Source organism: Oncorhynchus mykiss, chromosome 2 (genome assembly GCF_013265735.2).
Source record: "Oncorhynchus mykiss isolate Arlee chromosome 2, USDA_OmykA_1.1, whole genome shotgun sequence".
NCBI classification, from domain to species: Eukaryota; Metazoa; Chordata; class Actinopteri; order Salmoniformes; family Salmonidae; genus Oncorhynchus; species Oncorhynchus mykiss.
In genome coordinates, this window is record NC_048566.1 from 5,859,103 (window position 1) to 5,886,695 (window position 27,593).

At 48.4% G+C, this 27,593-nt stretch overlaps 1 protein-coding gene across 1 annotated transcript; it reads right to left on the reverse strand.

Annotated features, from left to right (window-relative positions):
• Window positions 1-1,608: 1,608 nt before the first annotated feature.
• On the reverse strand, window positions 1,609-15,986 carry atxn1b (ataxin 1b). The gene is made up of 5 exons (XM_036936019.1): window positions 15,587-15,986; window positions 7,695-8,549; window positions 4,974-5,255; window positions 3,436-4,830; window positions 1,609-3,223 (listed from the first exon to the last, which is right to left on the reverse strand). Exons 2-5 carry the CDS (start codon window positions 8,229-8,231, stop codon window positions 2,429-2,431), a joined length of 3,009 nt encoding a protein of 1,002 aa, XP_036791914.1. The 5' UTR covers window positions 8,232-8,549; window positions 15,587-15,986; the 3' UTR covers window positions 1,609-2,428.
• Between the last annotated feature and the right edge of the window lie 11,607 nt (window positions 15,987-27,593).

Consider the following 27,593-nt stretch of genomic DNA (forward strand, 5'->3'; position numbering starts at 1 on the left):
AAAGCATGGCCAGCCGTAGAAAAATGCTTATTAAAATGATCAATTATAGGGGATTTATCAGTGGTGACAGTGTTTCCTATCCTCAGTGCAGTGGACAGCTGGGAGGAGGTTCTCTTATTCTCCATGGACTTTAAGGTGTCCCAGAACTTTTTTGAGTTTGTGCTACAGGATGCAAATTTCTGTTTGAAAAAGCTAGCCTTAGCTTTCCTAACTGCCTGTGTATATTGGTTCCTAACTTCCCTGAAAAGTTGCATATCACGGGGGCTATTCGATGCTAATGCAGAACACCACAGGATGTTTTTGTGCTGGTCAACGGCAGCCAGGTCTGGAGTGAACCAAGGACTATATCTATTCCTAGTTCTACATTTTTTGAGCATGCTTATTTAAGATGGTGAGGAAGGCACTTTTAAAGAATAACCAGGCATCTTCTACTGACGGGATGTGTCATTCCAAGATACCCTGACCAGTTCAATTAGAAAGGCCTGCTCGCTGAAGTGTTTTAGGGAGCGTTTGACAGTGGTGAGGGGTGGTCGTTTGACCGCAGACCCATAACGGATGCAGGCAATGAGGCAGTGATCGCTGAGATCTTGGTTGAAAACAGCAGAGGTGTATTTGGAGGGCAGGTTGGTTAGGATGATATCTATGAGGGTGCCCGTGTTTACGGATTTGGGATTGTACCTGGTAGGTTCATTGATAATTTGTGTGAGATTGAGGGCATCAAGCTTAGATTGTAGGATGGCCGGGGTGTTAAGCATTGTCCCAGTTTAGGTCACCTAGCAGCATGAGCTCTGAAGATAGATGGGTGACAAATCAATTCACATATGGTGTCCAGGGCACAGCTGGGGGCAGAGGGTGGTCTATAGCAAGCGGCAACGGTGAGAGACTTGTTTCTGGCCGGGCGGCCAGCTCTAGGAAGAGTCTCAAGGATGATGCACCTGAGCTCAATTTCGAGTCTCATAGCACTAGGGTTTGAATACTTACGTAAATAAGGTATTACTGTTTTTTAGGGGTTAAAAATGTCTTTTAAAAAAAACTGTTTTCACTTTGTCATTATGTGGTATTGTGTGTAGATTGACGAAGACTTAAAAGAAAAATCCATTTCAGAATCAGGCTGTAACGTAACAAAATGTATGAAAAGTCAAGGGGTCTGAATACTTCAGGAATGCACTGAATACGGTATATGTGTAATCCTTTACTACACACATTGTGGGTTTTCATTGAAACAAATATTCCATCCTATTTTTTTGGGGGGGGGGGGGGGGTAGATTTAGGCGTTCTGTGCCACTACTAATACTACAACACCATGGAAAAGCTGATCGTGAAAGCTTTTCCCTAAACTAGTATTTCACTGCCTCTCAAACCTGATTCTGAGGTCCATTCTTCCTCGCTGGGACTGTCCTCACAATCAGAGGGTATGATCTTAACTGCTCAATTAGGCTGCTTTGGCCCGTAGAATGTCCCTGGGTTCATTGTCTGGGAATCTACATGTCTATCATTCAGCATTGTATTTCCCTTTAAAGTAGCCCAACTGCACAGCGCTGTCCTGAGGCAACAAAATGAAAACTACATTTCATCACATAAAACAATGTCCTCAAATGTATGGGGGGGGGGGGGGGGGGGGGGGGGTTCTGATGACTGAGGGTAACGATGAGCAGTAGAGGGTTGTATTCTAACAAGGCAGAAATTATCAATTGATATAACTCACACATGCATAATTCACTTTATAGGTCAATATAGAGGACAAATCTCATGGTTTAGTAAATTCAAGCCTTTCCAGGTCAACCATCTGCTAGCTACAGTATCCACTAACTGTGTTCTGGAGAGAGACTGGCCTCCCAGGCAGTGGGCCATTAACCACGTTCTGGAGAGAGACTGGCCTCCCAGGCAGTGGGCAACTCACTGTGTTCTGGAGAGAGACTGGCCTCCCAGGCAGTGGGCCACTAACTGTGTTCTGGAGAGAGACTGGCCTCCCAGGCAGTGGGCCACTAACTGTGTTCTGGAGAGAGACTGGCCTCCCAGACAGTGGGCCACTAACTGTGTTCTGGAGAGAGACTGGCCTTCCAGGCAGTGGGCCATTAACTGTGTTCTGGAGAGAGACTGGCCTCCCAGACAGTGGGCCACTCACTATGTTCTGGAGAGAGACTGGCCTCGCAGACAGTGGGCCACTCACTGTGTTCTGGAGAGAGACTGGCCTCCCAGACAGTGGGCCACTCACTGTGTTCTGGAGAGAGACTGGCCTCCCAGACAGTGGGCCAAACACAGAGACAACAATGTTCCTTCCATAGAAATAGAATCATAAAACATGTATATACCAGGTAAATGAATCCTTTCCATTAATGTGGATAGATAGATTAAACCAAACAGCACTAACAACGTTACAAACATATAAAACTATGTTCACTACCTCCTGTCCAACACTCCAGCTCCTTCAACGACTAACATTTGACCTTCCCTCGATGGAGAGTTTGACCTGCTGAGTTATAAAAGAGGGTTTTGGCAGAGTCAAAGGGGGTTCCTCGTCCGCCCTCTCTGTCTGATCTCTCTCTGGAGCAGACCACCTCCTCTTACGACCCCAGGGTTTTTCTTTGTCTGCCTCACCCACTTCTGTCTTGAGGGGCGGAGGGAGCATGGGGCTATTCTGTTCTCTCTCTCTCGTCTCTCCATTGTCTCTCCCTATCATCTCTCCATTCCCTGAGACAGCCTGCAGGTCCGAGGTGCTCCTGGGTCCAACTCCAGTTCCGTAGACCCCTGGTCCAGATCCGGGTCTCAGTCCAGATCCTGTCACCTGGTCCACACAGCGGGGGACGTCCCTGTCCTCCTCATTCAACCTGTCTGTTTTGGCCACTTGCACCAGGAAGACACTGTTGCTGCCTGCAGCATTCAAACTGTTCCTAAAGTCTTTGTCCATACTCTGACTGTCTCTCTGACCATTACTCTGGCTATTCCCCTGACTGTTCCCCTGGCGGTTAGACCCCTGTGTGATGTCCCCAGTGTTGTGGCTGTGCCTCAGCTTGACCTCGTGACCCTGGCTGTTGTGGTTCCTCCCAGACACAGAGCCACCGCCACCCCTCAGGCTCCTGAGGGTCAGGGAGACACACACGTCCCCAACACACAGCTTGGCACAGCTCAGCTCCAACAGCTGAGTGGTCCGGCCAGGGCAGCAGGACGACCAGCCCTGGCCGAACACAAAGAACGGGTACTCTAACAGCACCTCCACACACACCTGCAGAGGAATACAACACACAAAGGATACACAATAAACTGTTATTGGCATAAACATTGACATTAGGATGGGGTTACGGGTAGCCTGGTCTCAGATCTGTTTGTGCTCTTTTCAACACCACTGCGGTGTGAGAATGAGTGACAAGGCGTTGGCAGGGTAGTACAAACAGACTGGCACTGAGTCTAGGGGAATGGAGACAACAACAAGCTTACCTGTGCTTTGTGTTCCCCGACACCGAACTGTATGATGACAGCGTTGGGTGTCTGGCCCGTGTCGATGCGTTCCACAGTGCTGGAGTCAATCTTCAGCTCACTGCTGATCTCAGCACTCTGGATAAAGTCCTCCGTCTTCAGGTCCTCCACTCGCTTCAGCTCCCCGTCCGCCAGCTGGATGATGGAGCCACGCATGAAGAACGGAGGGAGCGTGGTTGGAGAGGAGGAGAGAGAGGGGGAGGCCTGGACAGGGGCTGGAGCTAGGGCTGGGGCAGGGGAGGGGGAAGAGGAGAGAGTGGGGGTGGACTGGACAGGAGCTGGAGTGGAGGAGAGGGAAGAGGAGAGAGAGGGGGAGGCCTGGACAGGTCCTGGAGCTAGGGCTGGGGCAGGGGAGGGGGAAGAGGAGAGAGAGGGGGAGGCATGGACAGGTCCTGGAGCTAGGGCTGGGGCAGGGGAGGGGGACGAGGAGAGAGAGGGGGAGGCCTGGACAGGTCCTGGAGCTAGGGCTGGGACAGGGGAGGGGGAAGAGGAGAGAGAGGGGGAGGCCTGGACAGGTCCTGGAGCTAGGGCTGGGGCAGGGGAGGGGGACGCCACCACATTAGCAGGTGTGTTAGACGGGATTTGGATGTGCTGGATGGGTAGTACTTGGGCCTGGAGTACAGCAGGGGACTGGTGGTGGCCGTCCGACCCCAGCATCTCACACTTGGACAGGGACGCGGTGAGGTAGGTGTGGCGGGGGAGGGATGCGGTCGCTGGAGCCAGCTGAGAGGCGGTGGTGCTGGCCGTCCTGGCGGTCACCGAGCAGGCAGCCTCGAGGTCCGTAGTGGTGGTAACTCCGTTAACGGGTATCAGGAGAGACTGGAGGGACTGGCCGTCCGGGATGACCAGGTGCTGCGGCAGGGTGGCGTAGCTGACGCCATGCTGGTTACCTGCCCTGGCGATGTAGCCGATGATTGGTGCCTGGGTGGTGGAGTACAGGCTGTGTACATGCTCGTCAGAGTGGTGGGTGGTCTGGATAACCGTGTGAGGGGCAGAAGAGACCTTCAGAGCCTCAGAGGAGGTGAAAGAGGAGGTTCTGGAGACAGGTTTACTTAGACAGATGCCTCCTCCCTCACTGTGTATTAGTGATGGGTGGACCTGGACCTTGTCCTGCTCAGCACCACTGGTAGGGTGAGGGTGGGGGAGGGGGTTGGGCTGGGCGTTTGCTACCAGCACCAGGGAGGTTTGTAGTCCTGTGGAATCCTGGGTAGTGTAGTCTGCGGGAATGAGGATGTGTCGAGCTTCATATCCATGGTGAACCTGCTGATTGTTCTGGTTAGAGTAGGAGGTTCCTTTGATGCCAGCACAGCTCTGTTTACCGAAACTCCTCTCCAGCTCTCCATTCAGCTGCACCACCTTCAAATCAAATCAATCTTTATTTATCATATCCACAGGATACAGTGTAGTCTACACTGTACAATGACATGCTTACCCACAAGCTCTCCTCGCAAACAGTTCAACATCTAAAAATATCTTCAATAAAAAAACGATGTAAATACCTTGGTGTGTCCGCCCTCAGCTTTGTTGACCCCTAACCCATCCGTATACTGGACCAGCACCTGGGAGGGGGCGAGGGTGAGGGTGTGGGGGAGGAGGCCCACCCCAGGGTGGGTGTGGAGCTGGAGAGGCTGGAGGTGACCCTGGGTAGGGGAGGTGACGGTCAGAGGGCTGCTGCTGTCCAGCTGGATGTACTGGTGGGTAGTGGTGAAGTGGGTCCCTCCAACGGACACAGCCAGGTCAGACGGCAGACCTATCTGGACCTGGTTCTGCTGGTCCCCAACCTTAACATAACATAACAGCCAGGTCAGATGGCAGACCTATCTGGACCTGGTTCTGCTGGTCCCCAACCTTAACATAACATAACAGCCAGGTCAGACGGCAGACCTATCTGGACCTGGTTCTGCAGGTCCCCAACCTTAACGTAACAGCCAGGTCAGACGGCAGACCTATCTGGACCTGGTTCTGCAGGTCCCCAACCTTAACATAACATAACAGCCAGGTCAGACGGCAGACCTATCTGGACCTGGTTCTGCAGGTCCCCAACCTTAACATAACATAACAGCCAGGTCAGACGGCAGACCTATCTGGACCTGGTTCTGCTGGTCCCCAACCTTAACATAACAGAGTATTTCACTAATCGCCCCAAAGGGGATATTTCTTCACACCAATCCAAACATAAAAAACACTCATAATTATACAGTGGGGCAAAAAAGTATTTAGTCAGCCATCAATTGTGCAAGTTCTCCCACTTAAAAAGATGAGAGAGGCCTGTAATTTTCATCATAGGTACACTTCAACTATGACAGACAAAATGAGAAGAAAAAAATCCAGAAAATCACATTGTAGGATTTTTTATGAATTTATTTGCAAATTATGGTGGAAAATAAGTATTTGGTCAATAACAAAAGTTTATCTCAATACTTTGTTATATACCCTTTGTTGGCAATGACAGAGGTCAAACGTTTTCTGTAAGTCTTCACAAGGTTTTCACACACTGTTGCTGGTATTTTGGCCCATTCCTCCATGCAGATCTCCTCTAGAGCAGTGATGTTTTGGGGCTGTTGCTGGGCAACACGGACTTTCAACTCCCTCCAAAGATTTTCTATGGGGTTGAGATCTGGAGACTGGCTAGGCCACTCCAGGACCTTGAAATGCTTCTTACGAAGCCACTCCTTCATTGCCCGGGCGGTGTGTTTGGGATCATTGTCATGCTGAAAGACCCAACCACGTTTCATCTTCAATGCCCTTGCTGATGGTAGGCTTTGTTACTTTGGTCCCAGCTCTCTGCAGGTCATTCACTAGGTCCCCCCGTGTGGTTCTGGGATTTTTGCTCACCGTTCTTGTGATCATTTTGTCCCCACGGGGTGAGATCTTGTGTGGAGCCCCAGATCGAGGGAGATTATCAGTGGTCTTGTATGTCTTCCATTTCCTAATAATTGCTCCCACAGTTGATTTCTTCAAACCAAGCTGCTTACCTATTGCAGATTCAGTCTTCCCAGCAGGGTCTACAATTTTGTTTCTGGTGTCCTTTGACAGCTCTTTGGTCTTGGCCATAGTGGAGTTTGGAGTGTGACTGTTTGATGTTGTGGACAGGTGTCTTTTATACTGATAACAAGGTCTGTGAGAGCCAGAAATCTTGCTTGTTTGTAGGTGACCAAATACTTATTTTCCACCATAATTTGCAAATAAATTCATAAAAAATCCAACAATGTGATTTTCTGGAATTTTTTTTCTCATTTTGTCTGTCATAGTTGAAGTGTACCTATGATGAAAATTACAGGCCTCTCTCATCTTTTTAAGTGGGAGAACTTGCACAATTGGTGGCTGACTAAATACCTTTTTGCCCCACTGTAAATTCATAAAAAATCCTACAATGTGATTTTCTGGAGAAAAAAAAAAAAATCTCATCTTGTCTGTCATAGTTGAAGTGTACCTATGATGAAAATTACAGGCCTCTCTCATCTTTTTAAGTGGGAGAACTTGCACAACTGGTGGCTGACTAAATACTTTTTTGCCCCACTGTATAATAATAATATTACTAATTAATTACACAATAAATACCAGTGGTGGGGAAGCTACTATGAAAGTTTATCAAGCTAACAATTACTTCACTCTGGAAGAAGTTACGCTACATTAAATCTAGCCTTAAGAAAATATAGTTTACTGAACCTTAAAGTTACCTTGAAAAAGTAGTTGACTACTTTAATGATGCATTATCATATTGAAATCTGAAATGTCATAGTCTAGAAATTGCAAAAACAGATCACAATCTAGTCTATTAAACACAAAAATGATGTTTTAAGTGAGAATTGGGCAGGTCTGACACAAATTGTCTTGCCATAATTTAGTTAAACTACCAGCAAAATACTGCAAAATGTAGTTAACTTACTAGTTGAACTCCATGTAGTTCACTACTCCCCAACACCGATACACGGTGCCTTTGGAAAGTATTCAGACCCCTTGACTTTTTCCACAATGGATTAAATACATACAAAATCTGATCAATCTGAACACAGTGAACATAATGACGAAGCAAAAACAGGTTTTTATACATTTTTGTAAATGTATAAAAAATAAATGTAAAAAATACCTTATTGTGTGTAGATTGATGAGGGGGAAAAAACAATAATACATTTTAGAATAAGGCTTTAACGTAACAAAATGTGGAAAAAGTCAAGGGGTCTGAATACTTTCCGAATGCACACACAATAGACACACACCTTGGTGGCCTGGGAGATGAGGGCGGTGGTGTAGCAGTGGCCGTCCAGATGGTGGCGCTGTTGCCCTGTGGAGGCGGCTACACTGGTGGCGGTGGACTGGATGATCTGAGAGGAGAAGTAGCCAGTGTACGGCCCCGAGCTAATGAACTGGAGGTTAGGGGCCAGCTGGGCGTACTGGATTGTCCCGCCCTGTTGGCTGAGCCCCACCCCAGTGGGGTAGATCGTGGAGAGAGAGGACAGGGGGAGAGCAGAAGGGGAGGGAGATGAAGAGGAGGACGAGGAGACAGGAAACCTGGGGCTGGGAGTTTCTGTGGATCTGCAGCGTTCGCTGGCTACATTGGCCAGCCAAGTCAGGTTCTCTGTGTGCAAGGTGGTGTCTGCTGAGGCTGCAGCTGCTGCTGGTACCACCACAGGCCTCTGCTCCAGGGCTAGGATCTCAGCTGCTGCTGGTACCACCACAGGCCTCTGCTCCAGGGCTAGGATCTCACGCTTCTTTGGAGGTAGACAGCCATGGCTCCTCTCCTGGTTGGATTTCATGGTTGGTTTTCACTCTTTGTTTGTCTCTCAAGTAGGTTTTTTGAACCTACTGTTTCTCTCTCTCTTTGTCCCTATCTCTGTTTCTCTCTCAATTTCAATTCAATTTAAGGGCTTTATTGGCATGCGAAACATCTCTCTCTCTCAGTGTTGTCGTGGGCTCTATCAGGTCTCTTTCAGGTCTTCACTGTGTGACTGTGTGTCCTGGACTCAGTAGTCTAGAGAGGGCAGAGTGACGCCCGCCAGGCGACAGAGAGGACGACTCCATGGACTTCATGAGGAATCATCTCTGACTAACCACAACGTCCGCCAGCTGTAAATCTGGAGACAGAGGAAGAAACACAACTGTTGTGTTCTAGAATGTAGAAACAACAGAGAAGAATGATGGCTGTACATTTCCAACATGCTTACTCTCTGTGCATGACACACGTCAAAGGATATATGCAATCATGACATTCATATTTTAATATGCGCCCCTGCAGGCATGAGATGCGGGTGAGTAGAGAGTGAGAAAGAGGGGTGGACATGTAACAGGCTTGGCTTGAAGCGCTGAACATCATGGCATGAGTTTAGGCTATTACTAGCATCAGAACTGTACTTAAATACAGAATATTTTCGGGAACAAAACAATGACATTATTAACCGATTCTCAAGATTTGAAAATAACAGTTCTGTTCCGGAACACTAGTTGCTGGTTCTATTTCTGTTACTTGAATTTTTGTTGTTTTTTCACCGTTTTTGGTTCTGTTTCCTGAACCGGTACCAACCCCTGCTTCAATGACTGTGAGTGGAAAAAGGTAGGTGTGAAAATCAAGCCAGACACCAGATCCAATGACATCCTGGTTGTTGTTGTTGTTCTGTGTGTATTTATATCAATTCTGTTTACCCCTTTTCTCCCCAATATCCTGGTTTCCAATTAGTAGTTACAGTCTTGTCTTATCGCTGCAACTCCCGTACGGACTCGGGAGAGACGAAGGTCGAGAGCCATGCGTCCTCCGAAACACAACCCAACCAAGCCGCACTGCTTCTTGACACAATGCCCACTTAACTTGGAAGCCAGTCGCACCAATGTGTTGGAGGAAACACCGTACACCTGGTGACCGTGTCAGCGTGCACTGCGCCCGGCCCGCCACAGGTGTCACTAGTGCGCGATGGGACAAGGACATCCCTGCTGGCCAAACCCTTCCCAAACCCTGACGACGCTGGGCCAATTGTGCACCACCCATGGGTCTCCCGGTCGCGGCCAGCTGCGACAGAGCCTGGACTCGAACCCAGAATCTCTAGTGGCACAGCTAGCGATGCAGTACCTTAGACCACTGCGCCACTCGGGAGGCCTGTGTGTGTGTATTTATGTGCGTGCGCGTGCGTGTGTGTCCATCCATTTCACCCAAGTCACTCCTCATTGAAATGATAATTTGACAATCACATCATGATGTTCTAGGAAGTCATGTTGTATTGTGTATATTACCCCCTGCCTCACGTCATCACATCTACATCATCTACACATTCAACAATAAACATACAGGCAACCGGACTGAAGACCTCAGTGAACCCCCATGTGTGCCTGATAAAGCCTGCTAGATGTACCATTCTATATCTATAACAGAACAGCCTGATAAAGCCTGCTAGATGTACCATTCTATATCTATAACAGAACAGACTGATAAAGCCTGCTAGATGCACAATTCTATATCTATAACAGAACAGACTGATAAAGCCTGCTAGATGTACCATTCTATATCTATAACAGAACAGCCTGATAAAGCCTGCTAGATGTACCATTCTATATCTATAACAGAACAGACTGATAAAGCCTGCTAGATGCACAATTCTATATCTATAACAGAACAGACTGATAAAGCCTGCTAGATGTACCTTTCTATATCTATAACAGAACAGCCTGATAAAGCCTGCTAGATGTACCATTCTATATCTATAACAGAACAGACTGATAAAGCCTGCTAGATGCACAATTCTATATCTATAACAGAACAGCCTGATAAAGCCTGCTAGATGTACCATTCTATATCTATAACAGAACAGACTGATAAAGCCTGCTAGATGTACCATTCTATATCTATAACAGAACAGACTGATAAAGCCTGCTAGATGCACCATTCTATATCTATAACAGAACAGCCTGATAAAGCCTGCTAGATGTACCAGAGGTAACAAAGGAGAGGTGCAGCTGAGAGGCAAGAGAGGAGATAAACAGAGAGGCAGGAAGAAAGGGAGAAGGAGAGGAGATAAACAGAGAGGCAGGAAGAAAGGGAGAAGGAGAGGAGATAAACAGAGAGGCAGGAAGAAAGGGAGAAGGAGAAGAGATAAACAGAGAGGCAGGAAGAAAGGGAGAAGGGGAGGAGATAAACAGAGAGGCAGGAAGAAAGGGAGAAGGAGAGGAGATAAACAGAGAGGCAGGAAGAAAGGGAGAAGGAGAGGAGATAAACAGAGGCAGGAAGAAAGGAAGAAGGAGAGGAGATAAACAGAGAGGCAGGAAGACAGAAAGCATGATGGCAGGCAGGGAGGGAGAAATAGATAAACAGAGGCAGGAAGACAGAAAGCAGGATGGCAGGCAGGGAGGGAGAAAGAGATAAACAGAGGCAGGAAGACAGAAAGCATGATGGCAGGCAGGGAGGGAGAAAGAGATAAACAGAGGCAGGAAGAAAGGGAGAAGGAGAGGAGATAAACAGAGAGGCAGGAAGACAGAAAGCATGATGGCAGGCAGGGAGGAGGGAGAGATGCAGCGAAAAACATGGAGTGACAGAGAAAGAGGGAGGGGAAAAAAGAGAGAGAAAAACAAAGCGAGAGGGAGGGAGAGAGGAAAAACAGAAAGTGGCAGAGGATGGGAGAAGAGAGAAAGAGAGAGAAAGAGAGATAAAGAGAGAGGGGAGGGAGAGAGAGAGCTGCTTTTCCTGACCCACATTAAGCGGTGCCTGTAGCATCAGAGCACCATATAGCCTCCACTTCACGCAGACATTGTCGATTAGCTCCACACAGACACACACACACTACGACACTGCTACAGCACAACCCCATCACCATGGCAATCCCATGATAACACCACGAGGAAAACACCACGACAACCCGAGCCTTGACAATGAACACTGTGGTAACACAAAAACAATCTCTGAGGCATAGTTACAGGAGAGTCACAACACAGAGACACCATGTCCCACTTTCCACTGGGGTAAAATAGTCATCTGTTTACAGTCCAACACACGCGCACACACACACACACACACACACACACACACACACACACACACACACACACACACACACACACACACACACACACACACACACACACAACGCTAAAGACAACCAGAGGATCCCAGCACCCTTGGACAACTCTCCTGTGCTCAGCTATATGGAGTCTCTCCTCACATGCCCCAGAGGCAGCAGACACGTCCTGAATGGGAACAAGCATTGTTCCATTCACTACCACTCACTCACCTTACCTACCTCACCTCACCTCAACTCACCTACCTCACCTCACCTCACCTACCTCACCTCACCTCACCTACCTCACCTCACCTCAACTCAACTCAACTCACCTACCTCACCTCACCTACCTCACCTCACCTCACCTACCTCACCTCACCTCACCTTACCTACCTCACCTCACCTACCTCACCTCACCTCAACTCAACTCAACTCAACTCACCTACCTCACCTCACCTACTTCACCTCACCTCAACTCAACTCACCTACCTCACCTCACCTACCTCACCTCACCTCAACTACCTCACCTCACCTCACCTCACCTCAACTCACCTACCTCACCTCACCTACTTCACTTCACCTCAACTCATCTACCTCACCTCAACTCAACTCACCTACCTCACCTCACCTACCTCACCTCACTTCAACTCACCTCACCTACCTCACCTCACTTCAACTTACCTCACCTCAATTCACCTTCCTCACCTCATCTCACCTCAACTCACCTCACCTACCTCACCTCACCTACCTCACCTCACCTCACCTACCTCACCTCACCAACCTCACCTCACTTCAACTCACCTCACCTACTTCATCTCACCTACCTCACCTCACCTACCTCAACTCAACTCACCTACCTCACCTCACCTACATCACCTCACCTCACCTACTTCACCTCACCTACATCACCTCACCTACATCACCTCATCTCACCTACCTCACCTCATCTCAACTCACTACCAATGACTGGCTATGTCCTACATTTGGGTTTGGTGGATGCCAGGACAACACTACCTGCTCCAAGTTTGGTGGAGGAGGAATAATGGTCTGGGGCTGTTTTTCATGGTTTGTGCCCTTTAGTTCCAATGAAGGGAAATCTTAACTCTACAGCAGACAATGACATTCCAGACGATTCTGTGCTTCCAACTTTGTGGCAACAGTTTGGGGAAGGCCCTTTCCTGTTTCAGCATGACAATGCCCCTGTGCACAAAGCAAGGTCTGTACAGAAATGGTTTGTCATGTTCAGTGTGGAAAATTTTGACTGGCCTGTACAAAGACCTGACCTGTACCCTATCGATCACCTTTGGGATGAATTGGAACGCCGACTGGGAGCCAGGCCTAATCGTCTAACATCAGTGCCTGACCTCACTAATGCTCTTGTGGCTGAATAGAAGCAAGTCCCCGCAGCAATGTTCCAACATCTAGTGGAAAGCCTTCCACAGGAGAGTGGAGGCTGTTATAGCAACAAAGGGGGGACCAACTCCATATGAATATGCCCATGATTTTGGAAGGAGATGTTCGAAGAGCAGGTGTCCACATACTTCTGGTCATGTAGTGTATCTGTACGATGGCATTTGGGATGCAGGCACTCACTGACATGGATAGCAAGCAGCACAGACACCAAGGAGGAAACCTTCTCCATTTCCCACAGTTATTATTATAACCTTGAGACCAACAAACACACGGTCAGTAAAATAACACTGATGAGAACACTCATGTACTAAACCCACAGTGCACAAAAACAGGAAGCTCTTTGGGTCCTTTGGCTAGGCAGATCTGGAGAGGGACTGGTTGCTTCCCATATGGCACCCTATTCCCTATATAGAGCACTTGACCTTATGGGCCATGGTCACATTATGTACATTATTCCCAGAAATGAGCTTTGACGACCAAATAACAACAAAAAACAACCAAACATTGACGATGAAACAACATGTTGCCTTGCTGTGTTTCTGTCACCTGACTCTGTTGTTGTCACAGAGACTACACTACATATGACTGACTGAATGACTGGCTGGATGGCTGGCTGGCTGACTACCTGACTGACTGACTGGCTTACTGACTGACTACTTGACTGACTGACTGGCTGACTGGCTTACTGACTGACTGACTGACTGGCTTACTGACTGACTGACTGGCTGGCTGACTGACCGATAGACTGGCTGGCTGAATGACTGAATTAATGAATGACTGACTAACTGGCTCGCTGACTGAATGAATTAATGACTGGCTGGCTGGCTGACTGACTACTTGACTGACTGACTGGCTGACTGGCTTACTGACTGACTACTTGACTGACTGACTGGCTGACTGGCTTACTGACTGACTGACTGACTGGCTTACTGACTGACTGACTGGCTGGCTGACTGACCGATAGACTGGCTGGCTGAATGACTGAATTAATGAATGACTGACTAACTGGCTCGCTGACTGAATGAATTAATGACTGGCTGGCTGACTGACAATGACTGGCTAGCTGTCTGACTGACTGACTGGCTGAATGACTGACTGGTTGACTGGCTGACTAACTGGTTGACTTGCTGATTGATTGGCTGAATGATTGGTTGACTGGCTAAATGATTGACTGGTTGACTGAATGACAGGATGACTGACAATGACTAACTGACTGACTGACTGGCTGAATGACTGACTGGTTAACTGACTGGCTGAATGACTGGTTGACTGGCTGAATGAGTGGCTGACTGGCTGACAGACTGACTGGTTGACTGAATGACAGGCTGACTGACAATGACTAACTGACTGACTGACTGGCTGAATGACTGACTGGTTGACTGACTGGCTGAATGACTGGTTAACTGGCTGAATGATTGGCTGACTGGCTGACAGACTGACTGGTTGACTGAATGACAGGCTGACTGACAATGACTAACTGACTGACTGACTGGCTGGCTGAATGACTGACTGGTTGACTGACTGACTGGCTGAATGATTGGCTGACTGGCTGAATGACTGACTGGTTGACTGACTGGCTGGCTGAATGATTGGCTGACTGGCTGACAGACTGACTGGTTGACTGAATGACAGGCTGACTGACAACGACTAACTGACTGTCTACACTCTCCATCAGATATTACCTTCCCCCCACAAACCTCCTATAAATGTACCAAACACAAGGTTAACCATCTGTGTGTGTCTATTGGGCTACTAGCTTTAATGCTCCAAATAAACCCTGCCATTCCCTGACTGACTCTCCCTTTAAAAGGCGGACCAGGAGTGTAAAGGAGATTCTAATGTTGTGTTCGTCACCAAGTGGGAGGTGGGAATTTACAAAGTTGGATGCCTTCACATACTTCACATACAAGTTTAAAGTAACGCTCATTGGCTAATGACCAACAAGCTGCGTAAACCATAAACTAAAAGTACAGCTATCGTGCTTATAAACTAATTATAGTGTTAGAAAAAAAATCGTATTAACAGATTGAATTTTATTTTAAAAAAGTTTTGTTGTTGCAGTTAAATACCCCAAATGCTGTTATGAAGGTAATTTCCTTGGTAGGTGACGTCAGAGGTCAGCATGTGGGTGAAGTGGCAGCTCAGGATGACAGATGCGTTTTACACTAGTTATTACCGGTTGGAGGGCCGTTCAACTGGATTTTTCCCAGTCGTATGTGCTAAATTCCCATTTAGTTATGAACGCAGTATTAGCGTGAGAGAGAGAGAGAGAGAGAGAGAGAGAGAGAGAGAGAGAGAGAGAGAGCTGTGGCTAGCTGGCTGTTTGTCTTCTTTTCACAATGACTCCAGCGTCCTGCATCGCTCATCTCCTCACTAAGCTAGCTCACACAATGTTAGACGACAGACAGACGCAGACAGATGGAGACAGAGAGGCAGAGACAAACAGAGAGGTCAGGGATTCCCGTGTAAACAAGCAAACACCTCTCTCTACAAAACCTGTATGACTTGGCTCTTTTGTAAATGTATTTATCGTAATGCGATCCAAAGACCAACCCGATGCGGTGTACGTTCTGTAGCCTCTAGGGGCATTACTGGATGAGGGAATGACAGTGGTGATGAACGCATGACTGGAGAGGACCAGGGTCCAAAATACTATGCCACAAATCAAGAAGAAACCAGAAGAAACACTGCCTTTGCCGAGGGAGAGGGGAAAAGCTTACCAGGCTGTACACAGCCACAGCTGGCAGAGCATTGTCAGACTTCCTCTTGCCTGTGTAGCTTCTACACTACGTATTCCTATAGGGAAATCCTCTTTCTCTACGTCTCCTTTGTGCAGGTCTATTTTTCAGAGCCAGCCCTGTTTTCCTCCAGGCTCCAGGTAGGGTACGTCCGGGAGAGCGGGTGAACATGTACACCCAGCCGTAAGGCTCTGTGATGAGCCAGCGATAGAGGAAGTCCCCCTGGTTGAAGAATCACATGAAGTCCTGCGTGCAAAGCTGCTCCAACGTGTGTTATGCAAGGCAGTCAGACCTCTCTCTCTGTCTCTCCCTTTCTCTCTCTCTGTCTCTCCCTTTCTCCCTTTCTCTCTCTCTCACTCTCTCTCCATCTCTCTCTCATTCAGTCTGTCTCTCTCTCTCTCTCTCCCACGCTCCCTCCCTCCTTTTCTCCCAGTACTCCAGTAACATAGCTCCTCCCACAGCCAGCCGCATCAGATATTCATTCAAAAACACATTCTACTTGGCTGAGCGCCCAGACTACGCTCACACACAGAGAAGGGAGGAGGTAGAGAGAGGGGGAGGAGGCAGAGAGAGAAGGGAGGAAGAGAGGGAGAGAGGGAGGAGGCAGAGAGAGATGGGAGGAAGAGAGGGATGAAACAGAGAGAGAAGGGAGGAAGAGAGGGAGGAGGCAGAGAGAGAAGGGAGGAAGAGAGGGAGAGAGGGAGGAGACAGAGAGAGAAGGGAGGAGGCAGAGAGAGAAGGGAGGAAGAGAGGGAGAGAGGGAGGAGACAGAGAGAGAAGGGAGAAAGAGAGGAAGAGAGGGAGGAGACAGAGAGAGAAGGGAGGAAGAGAGGGAGGAGACAGAGAGAGAAGAGAGGGAGAGAGGGAGGAGGCAGAGAGAGAAGGGAGGAAGAGAGGGAGGAGTAGGAGAGAGAAGGGAGGAAGAGAGGGAGGATACAGAGAGAGAAGGGAGGAGGGAGAGAGGGGGGGAGGAGGCAGAGAGAGAAGGGAGGAAGAGAGGGAGAGAGGGAGGAGACAGAGATAGAAGGGAGGAAGAGGGAGGAGGGGATAAAAGAGGGATGGGTGGAAGATAAAAAGTAAGTGAATAGCTTGTACAGACATATACACACACACACACGCACCAGACTACGCATACACAAAGGAGGGAGGAGGGAGAGAGAGGGCATCTCTCCCCAGACCTCCCCTAGCTCTACCCCAGACCTCCCCTAGCTCTCCCCCGGACCTCCCCTAGCTCTCCCCCAGGCCTCCCCTAGCTCTCCCCAGACCTCCCCTAGCTCTACCCCAGACCTCTCCTAGCTCTCCCCCAGACCTCCCCTAGCTCTCCCCCAGGCCTCCCCAAGCTCTCCCTCAGACCTCCCCTAGCTCTCCCCAAGTCTCCCCTAGCTCTCCCCAGACCTCCCCTAGCTCTCCCCCAGACCTCCCCTAGCTCTCCCCCAGACCTCCCCTAGCTCTCCCCCAGACCTCCCCTAGCTCTCCTCCAGACCTCCCATAGTTCTCCCCAGACCTCCCCTAGCTCTCCCCCAGACCTCCCCTATCTCTCCCCCAGACCTCCCCTAGCTCTCCCCCAGACCTCCCCTAGCTCTCCCCCAGACCTCCCCTAGCTCTCCCCAGACCTCCCCTAGCTCTCCCCCAGACCTCCCCTAGCTCTCCTCCAGACCTCCCCTAGCTCTCCCCAGTCCTCCCCAGACCTCCCCTAGCTCTCCCCCAGACCTCCCCTAGCTCTCCCCCAGACCTCCCCTAGCTCTCCCCCAGACCTCCCCTAGCTCTCCCCCAGACCTCCCCTAGCTCTCCCCAGACCTCCCCTAGCTCTCCCCAGACCTCCCCTAGCTCTCCCCCAGACCTCCCCTAGCTCTCCTCCAGACCTCCCCTAGCTCTCCCCAGTCCTCCCCAGACCTCCCCTAGCTCTCCCCCAGACCTCCCCTAGCTCTCCTCCAGACCTCCCCTAGCTCTCCTCGAGACCTCCCCTAGCTCTCCCCCAGACCTCCCCTAGCTCTCCTCCAGACCTCCCCTAGCTCTCCCCAGTCCTCCCCAGACCTCCCCTAGCTCTCCCCCAGACCTCCCCTAGCTCTCCCCCAGACCTCCCCTAGCTCTCCCCCAGACCTCCCCTAGCTCTCCCCCAGACCTCCCCTAGCTCTCCCCCAGACCTCCCCTAGCTCTCCTCCAGACCTCCCCTAGCTCTCCTCCAGACCTCCCCTAGCTCTCCCCAGACCTCCCCTAGCTCTCCCCCAGACCTCCCCTAGCTCTCCTCCAGACCTCCCCTAGCTCTCCTCCAGACCTCCCCTAGCTCTCCCCAGACCTCCCCTAGCTCTCCCCCAGACCTCCCCTAGCTCTCCCCCAGACCTCCCCTAGCTCTACCCCAGACCTCCCATATCTTTCCTCCATGTCCATGTATGGGGATTGTAGATGTACCTTTCAATCATGCACACACCCATACGCCCCCCCCCCCCCCCCCACACACACACACCCATACCCCCCCCCCCCCCCCCCCACACACACATACCCCCCCACAAACACACCCATACCCCCCCACAAACACACCCATACCCCCCCACACACACCCATACCCCCCCCACACACACCCATATCCCCCCACACACACCCATACCCCCCCACAAACACCCATACCCCCCCCACACACAACCATACCCACACACACACACACCTAACATGGAACTATGTCCATAGCCAACGACGGGCACAGTTGAACCAATTACTGTGGACACAAAAATGCTCAGTCTACAAGCATTTCCTTCCCTGTTCTGTATCTACGCAGCCTGTCCCCACACACTTTCTGTGACGTAGGTTATTCTTCTATTTCAAGGCCTAGCTAGTCATCTCTCTCTCTATACATACATACATACATACATATATATATATATATATATATATATATATATATATATATATATATATATATATATATATATATATATATATATATATATATATATATATATATATATATATACACTATCACCATGAATACTTTATTTTCACATTTTCTCATTTCCTTTTTCACACCTTTCACCTGGAGAACCATGGCTGTTTTGTTGTGGCATGTTACACAACTTTCCCTTTAATAGGGCATATAGACAGACCCGCCTCCTCCCGGAACTGAGAGAACTCCATCACTAATAGGGCATATAGACAGACCCGCCTCCTCCCAGAACTGAGAGAACTCCATCACTAATAGGGCATATAGACAGACCCGCCTCCTCCCGGAACTGAGAGAACTCCATAACTAATAGGGCATATAGACAGACCCGCCTCCTCCCGGAACTGAGAGAACTCCATAACTAATAGGGCATATAGACAGACCCGCCTCCTCCCGGAACTGAGAGAACTCCATAACTAATAGGGCATATAGACAGACCCGCCTCCTCCCGGAACTGAGAGAACTCCATAACTAATAGGGCATATAGACAGATCCACCTCCTCCCGGAACTGAGAGAACTCCATCACTAATAGGGCATATAGACAGACCCGCCTCCTCCCAGAACTGAGAGAACTCCATAACTAATAGGGCATATAGATAGACCCACCTCCTCCCGGAACTGAGAGAACTCCATAACTAATAGGGCATATAGACAGACCCTCCTCCTCCCGGAACTGAGAGAACTCCATCACTAATAGGGCATATAGACAGACCCACCTCCTCCCAGAACTGAGAGAACTCCATAACTAATAGGGCATATAGACAGACCCGCCTCCTCCCGGAACTGAGAGAACTCCATAACTAATAGGGCATATAGACAGACCCACCTCCTCCCGGAACTGAGAGAACTCCATAACTAATAGGGCATATAGACAGACCCACCTCCTCCCGGAACTGAGAGAACTCCATAACTAATAGGGCATATAGACAGACCCGCCTCCTCCCGGAACTGAGAGAACTCCATAACTAATAGGGCATATAGACAGACCCGCCTCCTCCCAGAACTGAGAGAACTCCATAACTAATAGGGCATATAGACAGACCCACCTCCTCCCAGAACTGAGAGAACTCCATAACTAATAGGGCATATAGACAGACCCACCTCCTCCCGGAACTGAGAGAACTCCATAACTAATAGGGCATATAGACAGACCCACCTCCTCCCGGAACTGAGAGAACTCCATAACTAATAGGGCATATAGACAGACCCGCCTCCTCCCGGAACTGAGAGAACTCCATAACTAATAGGGCATATAGACAGACCCACCTCCTCCCGGAACTGAGAGAACTCCATAACTAATAGGGCATATAGACAGACCCACCTCCTCCCGGAACTGAGAGAACTCCATAACTAATAGGGCATATAGACAGACCCACCTCCTCCCGGAACTGAGAGAACTCCATAACTAATAGGGCATATAGACAGACCCGCCTCCTCCTGGAACTGAGAGAACTCCATAACTAATAGGGCATATAGACAGACCCACCTCCTCCCGGAACTGAGAGAACTCCATAACTAATAGGGCATATAGACAGACCCGCCTCCTCCCGGAACTGAGAGAACTCCATAACAAAATAACAGAATTTAATCCCCCACACTTTGTTGATACCTCTCTGGCCTTAAGTGGCATGAATGGGTTGTGTCCTAAATAAAACCTTGTAGGGCGGGCTTCCGGTCAAATGTAACGCACTACATAGGGAATAGGTTGCCATTTGGGACGCTTCTCCAAGGTCTCATCACATTTAGGTATTCAACTCACCTTAATTGTGTAAAACTGTGATATTTGTCTTCTCGACGTTGAGAACAGATGTGAGATCAGATCAGTCGCTCCAAAGTGACCAGTTTCCTCAAAGGAAATACCGCGTGGTGTCTTCTCCTTAACCTTTAAAGTTCAAACAGCATTGAGACATGAGAAGCAGAGATGATTTAAGTACTACAGGCCTGAAATACTATAGAATAAAACCTGTTATTATATAGGAACTTGCCATGCACCACACGGTCTGTCCTGCCTGAATACATGCACCAGACTGCCATGCACCTTTTATTCTCCTCTTAACAGTCTACTCCCAGCAGGACATCACCTTTAACTCTCCTCTTAACAGTCTATTCCCAGCAGGACATAACCTTTAATTCTCCTCTTAACAGTCTACTCCCAGCAGGACATCACCTTTAACTCTCCTCTTAACAGTCTACTCCCAGCAGGACATCACCTTTAACAGTCTACTCCCAGCAGGACATCACCTTTAACTCTCCTCTTAACAGTCTACTCCCAGCAGGACATCACCTTTAATTCTCCTCTTAACAGTCTACTCCCAGCAGGACATCACCTTTAACTCTCCTCTTAACAGTCTACTCCCAGCAGGACATCACCTTTAACAGTCTACTCCCAGCAGGACATCACCTTTAACTCTCCTCTTAACAGTCTACTCCCAGCAGGACATCACCTTTAACTCTCCTCTTAACAGTCTATTCCCAGCAGGACATCACCTTTAACTCTCCTCTTAACAGTCTACTCCCAGCAGGACATAACCTTTAACTCTCCTCTTAACAGTCTACTCCCAGCAGGACATCACCTTTAACAGTCTACTCCCAGCAGGACAGCACCTTTAACAGTCTACTCCCAGCAGGACATCACCTTTAACTCTCCTCTTAACAGTCTACTCCCAGCAGGACATCACCTTTAACTCTCCTCTTAACAGTCTACTCCCAGCAGGACAGCACCTTTAACTCTCCTCTTAACAGTCTACTCCCAGCAGAACAGTACCTTTAACTCTCTCTTAGTCTACTCCCAGCAGGACATCACCTTTAACTCTCCTCTTAACAGTCTACTCCCAGCAGGACATCACCTTTAACACTCCTCTTAACAGTCTACTCCCAGCAGGACATCACCTTTAACTCTCCTCTTAGTCTACTCCCAGCAGAACAGCACCTTTAACTCTCCTTAGTCTACTCCCAGCAGGACATCCATCACCTTTAACTCTCCTCTTAGTCTACTCCCAGCAGAACAGCACCTTTAATTCTTCCTAAACCCAGTTGTAGACATGTCCGGACATGTAGCACAGATTCAGAAACACAGGGGGCAGGCAGGGTGACTCACATATTAATCACAGGAGGCTGCTGAGTGAAGGAAGGCTCATAATAATGGCTGGAAAGGAACTAATGGAATGTTTGATGCATTTGATACCATTCCATTAATTCCGCTCCAGCCGTTACCATGAACCCCCCACTCCCCAATTAAGGTGCCACCAACCTCCTGTGATGCAAATACATGTAGTAGAGCTAACTGGAGTGTGATTGGTGGCCCTAGTTAGTAGTAGTTAAACACAATAATGACCCCTTAGTTAATTCAGGAAATGTTCAACTGAGCCTGCAATATTTCACCAAACCTGCTCAGAGTGAACTACTCCATGTGACACCACAGAGGAAGAGGAAGTCAGCTCCTATGTCATGTGACCAGGGTTTTAGAGTTTCTACACATAAGCCCCAAGGACAAGACAACCTTGATTGTATAGATTTATTGACATTAAATGACAGAACGTATCCAAAGCAACTGCATTGTGGGTCGGGAACCATAGGAGAAACAGCATATCAATATCCACCTTTATGGCTATGGACTAATAAGAAAGCATTGACAAAGTATTATTATTATTATTATTCAAGGTTATATATCAACACCTCATGTACATTATGCAGCTTGTGTGTCTAACAGACCTGGGTTCAAATACTATTTGAAATCATTTCAAATACTTCATCTTGATTGATTGAGCTTGCATGGCTAAATGCAGTGTTTCCCATCCCTGGTTTTAACTGTAGCCCTGGACAAACACACCTCAGTCAACTCATTGGTCCTCCAGTACCCCCAACAGAACACATTTTAACTGTAGCCCTGGACAAACACACCTCAGTCAACTCATTGAAGGCTTGATGATTAGTTAACAAGTTGAATCAAGTGTGCTCGTCCAGGTTTACAGTAAACATGTGTACTGTTGGGGGTACTCGAGGTCCAGGGTCAGGAAACACTGGCTTTGTGAACCAATAGAATTGTCCCAAAATAGCAAACTCCGCCCATCTGGCTCTCTAATCAGGACAGATCAAACGCTCTCAGTTTCAGATAATATTGAACTCAGGTTCTTCTCATGACACAGTCGGCACAGATGATAACAGATCTTCAATGATACACACATTACAGTATGGCTTTTCAATCGTTACAGTAACAGAAAGTTACCCGACAGTATGGCTGAGCTAAGCAAACAATTATGTCAATTCAATCTATAAAACAATTACTGTAATTTTCCCTTTCATTCTCTGAGAGCACTGGGGGAAGAAAAGCCATCACTTCCCCTTACCGCCGTAGATAGGGCATGGAGTGGAGCGGTCGGTCTTCATTCCCTGAGAGCACGGGGGAAGAAAAGCCATCACTTCCCCTTACCGCCGTAGATAGGGCATGGAGTGGAGCGGTCGGTCTTCATTCCCTGAGAGCACGGGGGAAGAAAAGCCATCACTTCCCCTTACCGCCGTAGATAGGGCATGGAGTGGAGCGGTCGGTCTTCATTCCCTGAGAGCACGGGGGAAGAAAAGCCATCACTTCCCCTTACCGCCGTAGATAGGGCATGGAGTGGAGCGGTCGGTCTTCATTCCCTGAGAGCACGGGGGAAGAAAAGCCATCACTTCCCCTTACCGCCGTAGATAGGGCATGGAGTGGAGCGGTCGGTCTTCATTCCCTGAGAGCACGGGGGAAGAAAAGCCATCACTTCCCCTTACCGCCGTAGATAGGGCATGGAGTGGAGCGGTCGGTCTTCATTCCCTGAGAGCACGGGGGAAGAAAAGCCATCACTTCCCCTTACCGCCGTAGATAGGGCATGGAGTGGAGCGGTCGGTCTTCATTCCCTGAGAGCACGGGGGAAGAAAAGCCATCACTTCCCCTTACCGCCGTAGATAGGGCATGGAGTGGAGCGGTCGGTCTTCATTCCCTGAGAGCACGGGGGAAGAAAAGCCATCACTTCCCCTTACCGCCGTAGATAGGGCATGGAGTGGAGCGGTCGGTCTTCATTCCCTGAGAGCACGGGGGAAGAAAAGCCATCACTTCCCCTTACCGCCGTAGATAGGGCATGGAGTGGAGCGGTCGGTCTTCATTCCCTGAGAGCACGGGGGAAGAAAAGCCATCACTTCCCCTTACCGCCGTAGATAGGGCATGGAGTGGAGCGGTCGGTCTTCATTCCCTGAGAGCACGGGGGAAGAAAAGCCATCACTTCCCCTTACCGCCGTAGATAGGGCATGGAGTGGAGCGGTCGGTCTTCATTCCCTGAGAGCACTGGGGGAAGAAAAGCCATCACTTCCCCTTACCACCGTAGATAGGGCATGGAGTGGAGCGGTCGGTCTTCATTCCCTGAGAGCACGGGGGAAGAAAAGCCATCACTTCCCCTTACCACCGTAGATAGGGCATGGAGTGGAGCGGTCGGTCTTCATTCCCTGAGAGCACGGGGGAAGAAAAGCCATCACTTCCCCTTACCGCCGTAGATAGGGCATGGAGTGGAGCGGTCGGTCTTCTTGAACACGTTGTATTTACATGCCTTTTGGTCAAACTCCATCATGCAATCATCCGGAAATCTTGTGGGCTCAGAATACCTGCAATCAAACAATCAACATCAGCAAATGCTTTGGTAAAAAAAAAAATGTATGGACTTTCACTCACTCATTCTCAAATCAAATATTATTTGTCATGTGCGCTGGAATTCAACAGATGTAGACCGTACCGTGAAATGCTTCCTTACAAGCCCTTACAATGCAGTTAAGAAAATATTTACTAAATAAACTAAAGTTTGAAAAAAGTAACACAATAAAATAACGAGGATATGTACAGTGGGTAGTGAATTAATGTGCGGGGGTACAGGTTAGTCGAGGTAATTGAGGTAATTTGTACATGTAGGTAGAGGTAAAGTGACTATGCATCGATTAAACACCGTTCAGGCCTCCATTTGATTAATTGTTCAGGGAGACTTATGGTTTGGGGGTAGAAGCTGTTAAGGAGCCTTTTGGACCTAGACTTGGCGTTCTGGTACCGCTTGCCGTGCGATAGCAGAGAGAATAGTCAATGGCTTGGGTGGCTGGAGTCTTTGAAAACAAATTTGGGCCTCTATACCAGGCGGTGTCAGAGGTCTCGGATCGCAGGGAACTTGCTGGGCCGCACGCACTACCCTCTGTAGCGCATTTTAGTCAGAGGCCGAGCAGTTGCCATACCAAGCGGTGATGCAGCCAGTCAAGATGCTCTCGATGGTGCAGCTGTATAACTATTTGAGGATCTGAGGACCCATACCAAATCTTTTCCATCTCCTGGGGGGGAATAGTCATCACGACTGTCTTGGTGTGTTTGGACCATGATAGTTTGTTGGTGATGTGGACACGGGAAGCTCTCGACCCGCTCCACCACAGCCCTGTCGATGTGAATGGGGGCGTGTTCGGTCCTCCTTTTCCTGTAGTCCACGATCAGCTCCTTTGTCTTGCTCATGTTGAGGGAGAGGAGTGGGTCTAGGGTTTCCGGGATGATAGTGTTGATGCGAGTCATGACCAGCCTTTCAAAGCACTTCATGGCTACAGATGTGAGCGCTACAGGGCGATAGTCATTTAGGCAGGTTACTTTGGCGGTCTTGGGCACAGGGACTATGGTGGTCTAGTTGAAACATGTAGGTATTACAGACTGGGTCAGTTAGAGGTTGAAAATGTCAGTGAAGACTTAAACCGCCGCTTGTAGAGATGGAAATAATGAGCACTGTGAGGGTTATATGGACCAGTGTGGTGGTACAGACTGGGAAGGCTGAGGGTTATATGGACCAGTGTGGTGGTACAGACTGGGAAGGCTGAGGGTTATATGGACCAGTGTGGTAGTACAGACTGGGAAGGTGAGGGTTATATGGACCAGTGTGGTGGTACAGACTGGGAAGGCTGAGGGTTATATGGACCAGTGTGGTAGTACAGACTGGGAAGGTGAGGGTTATATGGACCAGTGTGGTGGTACAGACTGGGAAGGCTGAGGGTTATATGGACCCGTGTGGTGGTACAGACTGGGAAGGCTGAGGGTTATATGGACCAGTGTGGTGGTACAGACTGGGAAGGCTGAGGGTTATATGGACCAGTGTGGTGGTACAGACTGGGAAGGTGAGGGTTATATGGACCAGTGTGGTGGTACAGACTGGGAAGGCTGAGGGTTATATGGACCCGTGTGGTGGTACAGACTGGGAAGGCTGAGGGTTATATGGACCAGTGTGGTGGTACAGACTGGGAAGGCTGAGGGTTTTATTGACCAGACATTTAGTGGGTGCTAGAATAAAAGCTGTGTATGGTTCTCACGCCTGGCAGCATTGCATGTCCCCGTTGGCTTGACAATAGCAGTTCATGCAATCACTGGTCCTCCAGCGGGACCCGATATCATGCCACGTCCCATCCTTGTCGTAAAGACACTGCTTCATGCCTAAACAAGGAAACAATATACCATATCACTTGTCTTTTTCAATGAGATTCAAGATTCAAGTGTATTAGAAACATAATTGCATAACAATATGAAATGAGATGCTCTTTACAGGTCATAAAATACAAATATAAAAACACTCAAATCACAATGATTTGGTACAAGTGGTTATTTTATTAAATTGATAAATGTACAGGGGGGTGTGTGTGTGTGTGTTCAGGGGTGTGTGTGCGGTACAACACCAACTACTTTTGCCCAGAGCCCTATGGTTGTGTGTGTGTGTGTGTTAACAGCTGGTTATCTTTGTCCTTTACCTGGTTTAGCTTGTTCAAACCAGCAGCCAGCATGGAACAGTGGCAGCAGTGCACACAGGAGTACAGCTACAGCCAAGGACCTCTTCCCGGGGAGAAAGAAGAAAAAAAACATATGTTATCAGAATCACCTTTATTCTCCAAGTAGGCTACATTTACAGTACTCTCTGACCACAATGAAGAGAATATACACACAGGATACATAGACGCAGACCGAGGGCAATAAAACATAGGCCTTTCATCAAACCGTCTAAACATTAAAGATGAAGAACCAGCAAAGTGAACTGACACATTTTAACATGTGGAAGTGATAGGTCATTAACCCTCCTCTAGATCTCTGGGTAATAAAATAACCTATAGTAATTTATAATTCCTCATACATAAACATGCAATGATAGAAGGAACTTACCATGATTGACAGGAATTTAGACTGGATTGACAGGTTGATTCTGTAGGTTCTGTTGAGCTGTAGAGCGAGGTGTCATTCAATAATCCTCTAATCCTCTCACAACAAGAGATGGAAACCCCATCAGTCTCTTACCTTCAGTAACAAGACGCTGGCGCTAGCAAAGTATGCCGAATGGGTTAATGTGAGAAGACCCGATGTTGAGCTTGGAAGTGATATTTCTGAACAAAGTAGGATTAGTTTGCACGAGACTCTAAGCTAAAAAAAAAAAAGGGAAACAATATTTTCTCTTCCTGTGTTCCGTTTAAATTCCTCCGCCTTGCGCGACGGAAGCCCCACCCTTTGTACTTCCGTTTGATTTCAGCATTCTGCATCAATGGTGGTGAGAATCGCAAGTACATCTCTTAAAAGAAGTAGAGGAAATCCAAACTTGGATCATGTTAAGATATCCAGCCAATCGCAATTGACTGAATATCGACGTCTCATACAATTTAACTAACAAGTAAAATTGCCTGATTTAAGTGGATCTTTTAAATAATATCCAAATTGATTGGGCTTCTACAATGAGACAATATGAATTTTTTCCACATTAACTTAGATGAAGCAAAGCTCTCAGGTTAATTTAAAGTTTAATTCCCAGATGGCCTATACAGGTTTGATTATTCATTAGATTTGATCAATCAGTAAAATCTGCTTTTGCAAAGCACAATCAATCAGTCCCGCCTCCAGTGGGAATCCCATATGGCTGTGGCCTGAGGGGAAAGTGTACCATAGTAGTGAATGTACCTAACATTACTTTTATGATAATCCAGCAATCTCAATTGCTTGGGTATCATCGTCTCATTCAATTTATTTATTTAAATTGTTGAACATA

Coding starts and splice junctions, on each gene's coding strand:
- atxn1b (XM_036936019.1), bottom strand. CDS start 8,231: ATGAAATCCAACCAGGAGAGGAGCCATGGCTGTCTACCTCCAAAGAAG. Junction 5,256..7,694: donor TCATCTCCCAGGCCACCAAG/GTGTGTGTCTAT, acceptor TGTTATGTTAAG/GTTGGGGACCAGCAGAACCA. Junction 4,831..4,973: donor CTGAGGGCGGACACACCAAG/GTATTTACATCG, acceptor TTTGATTTGAAG/GTGGTGCAGCTGAATGGAGA.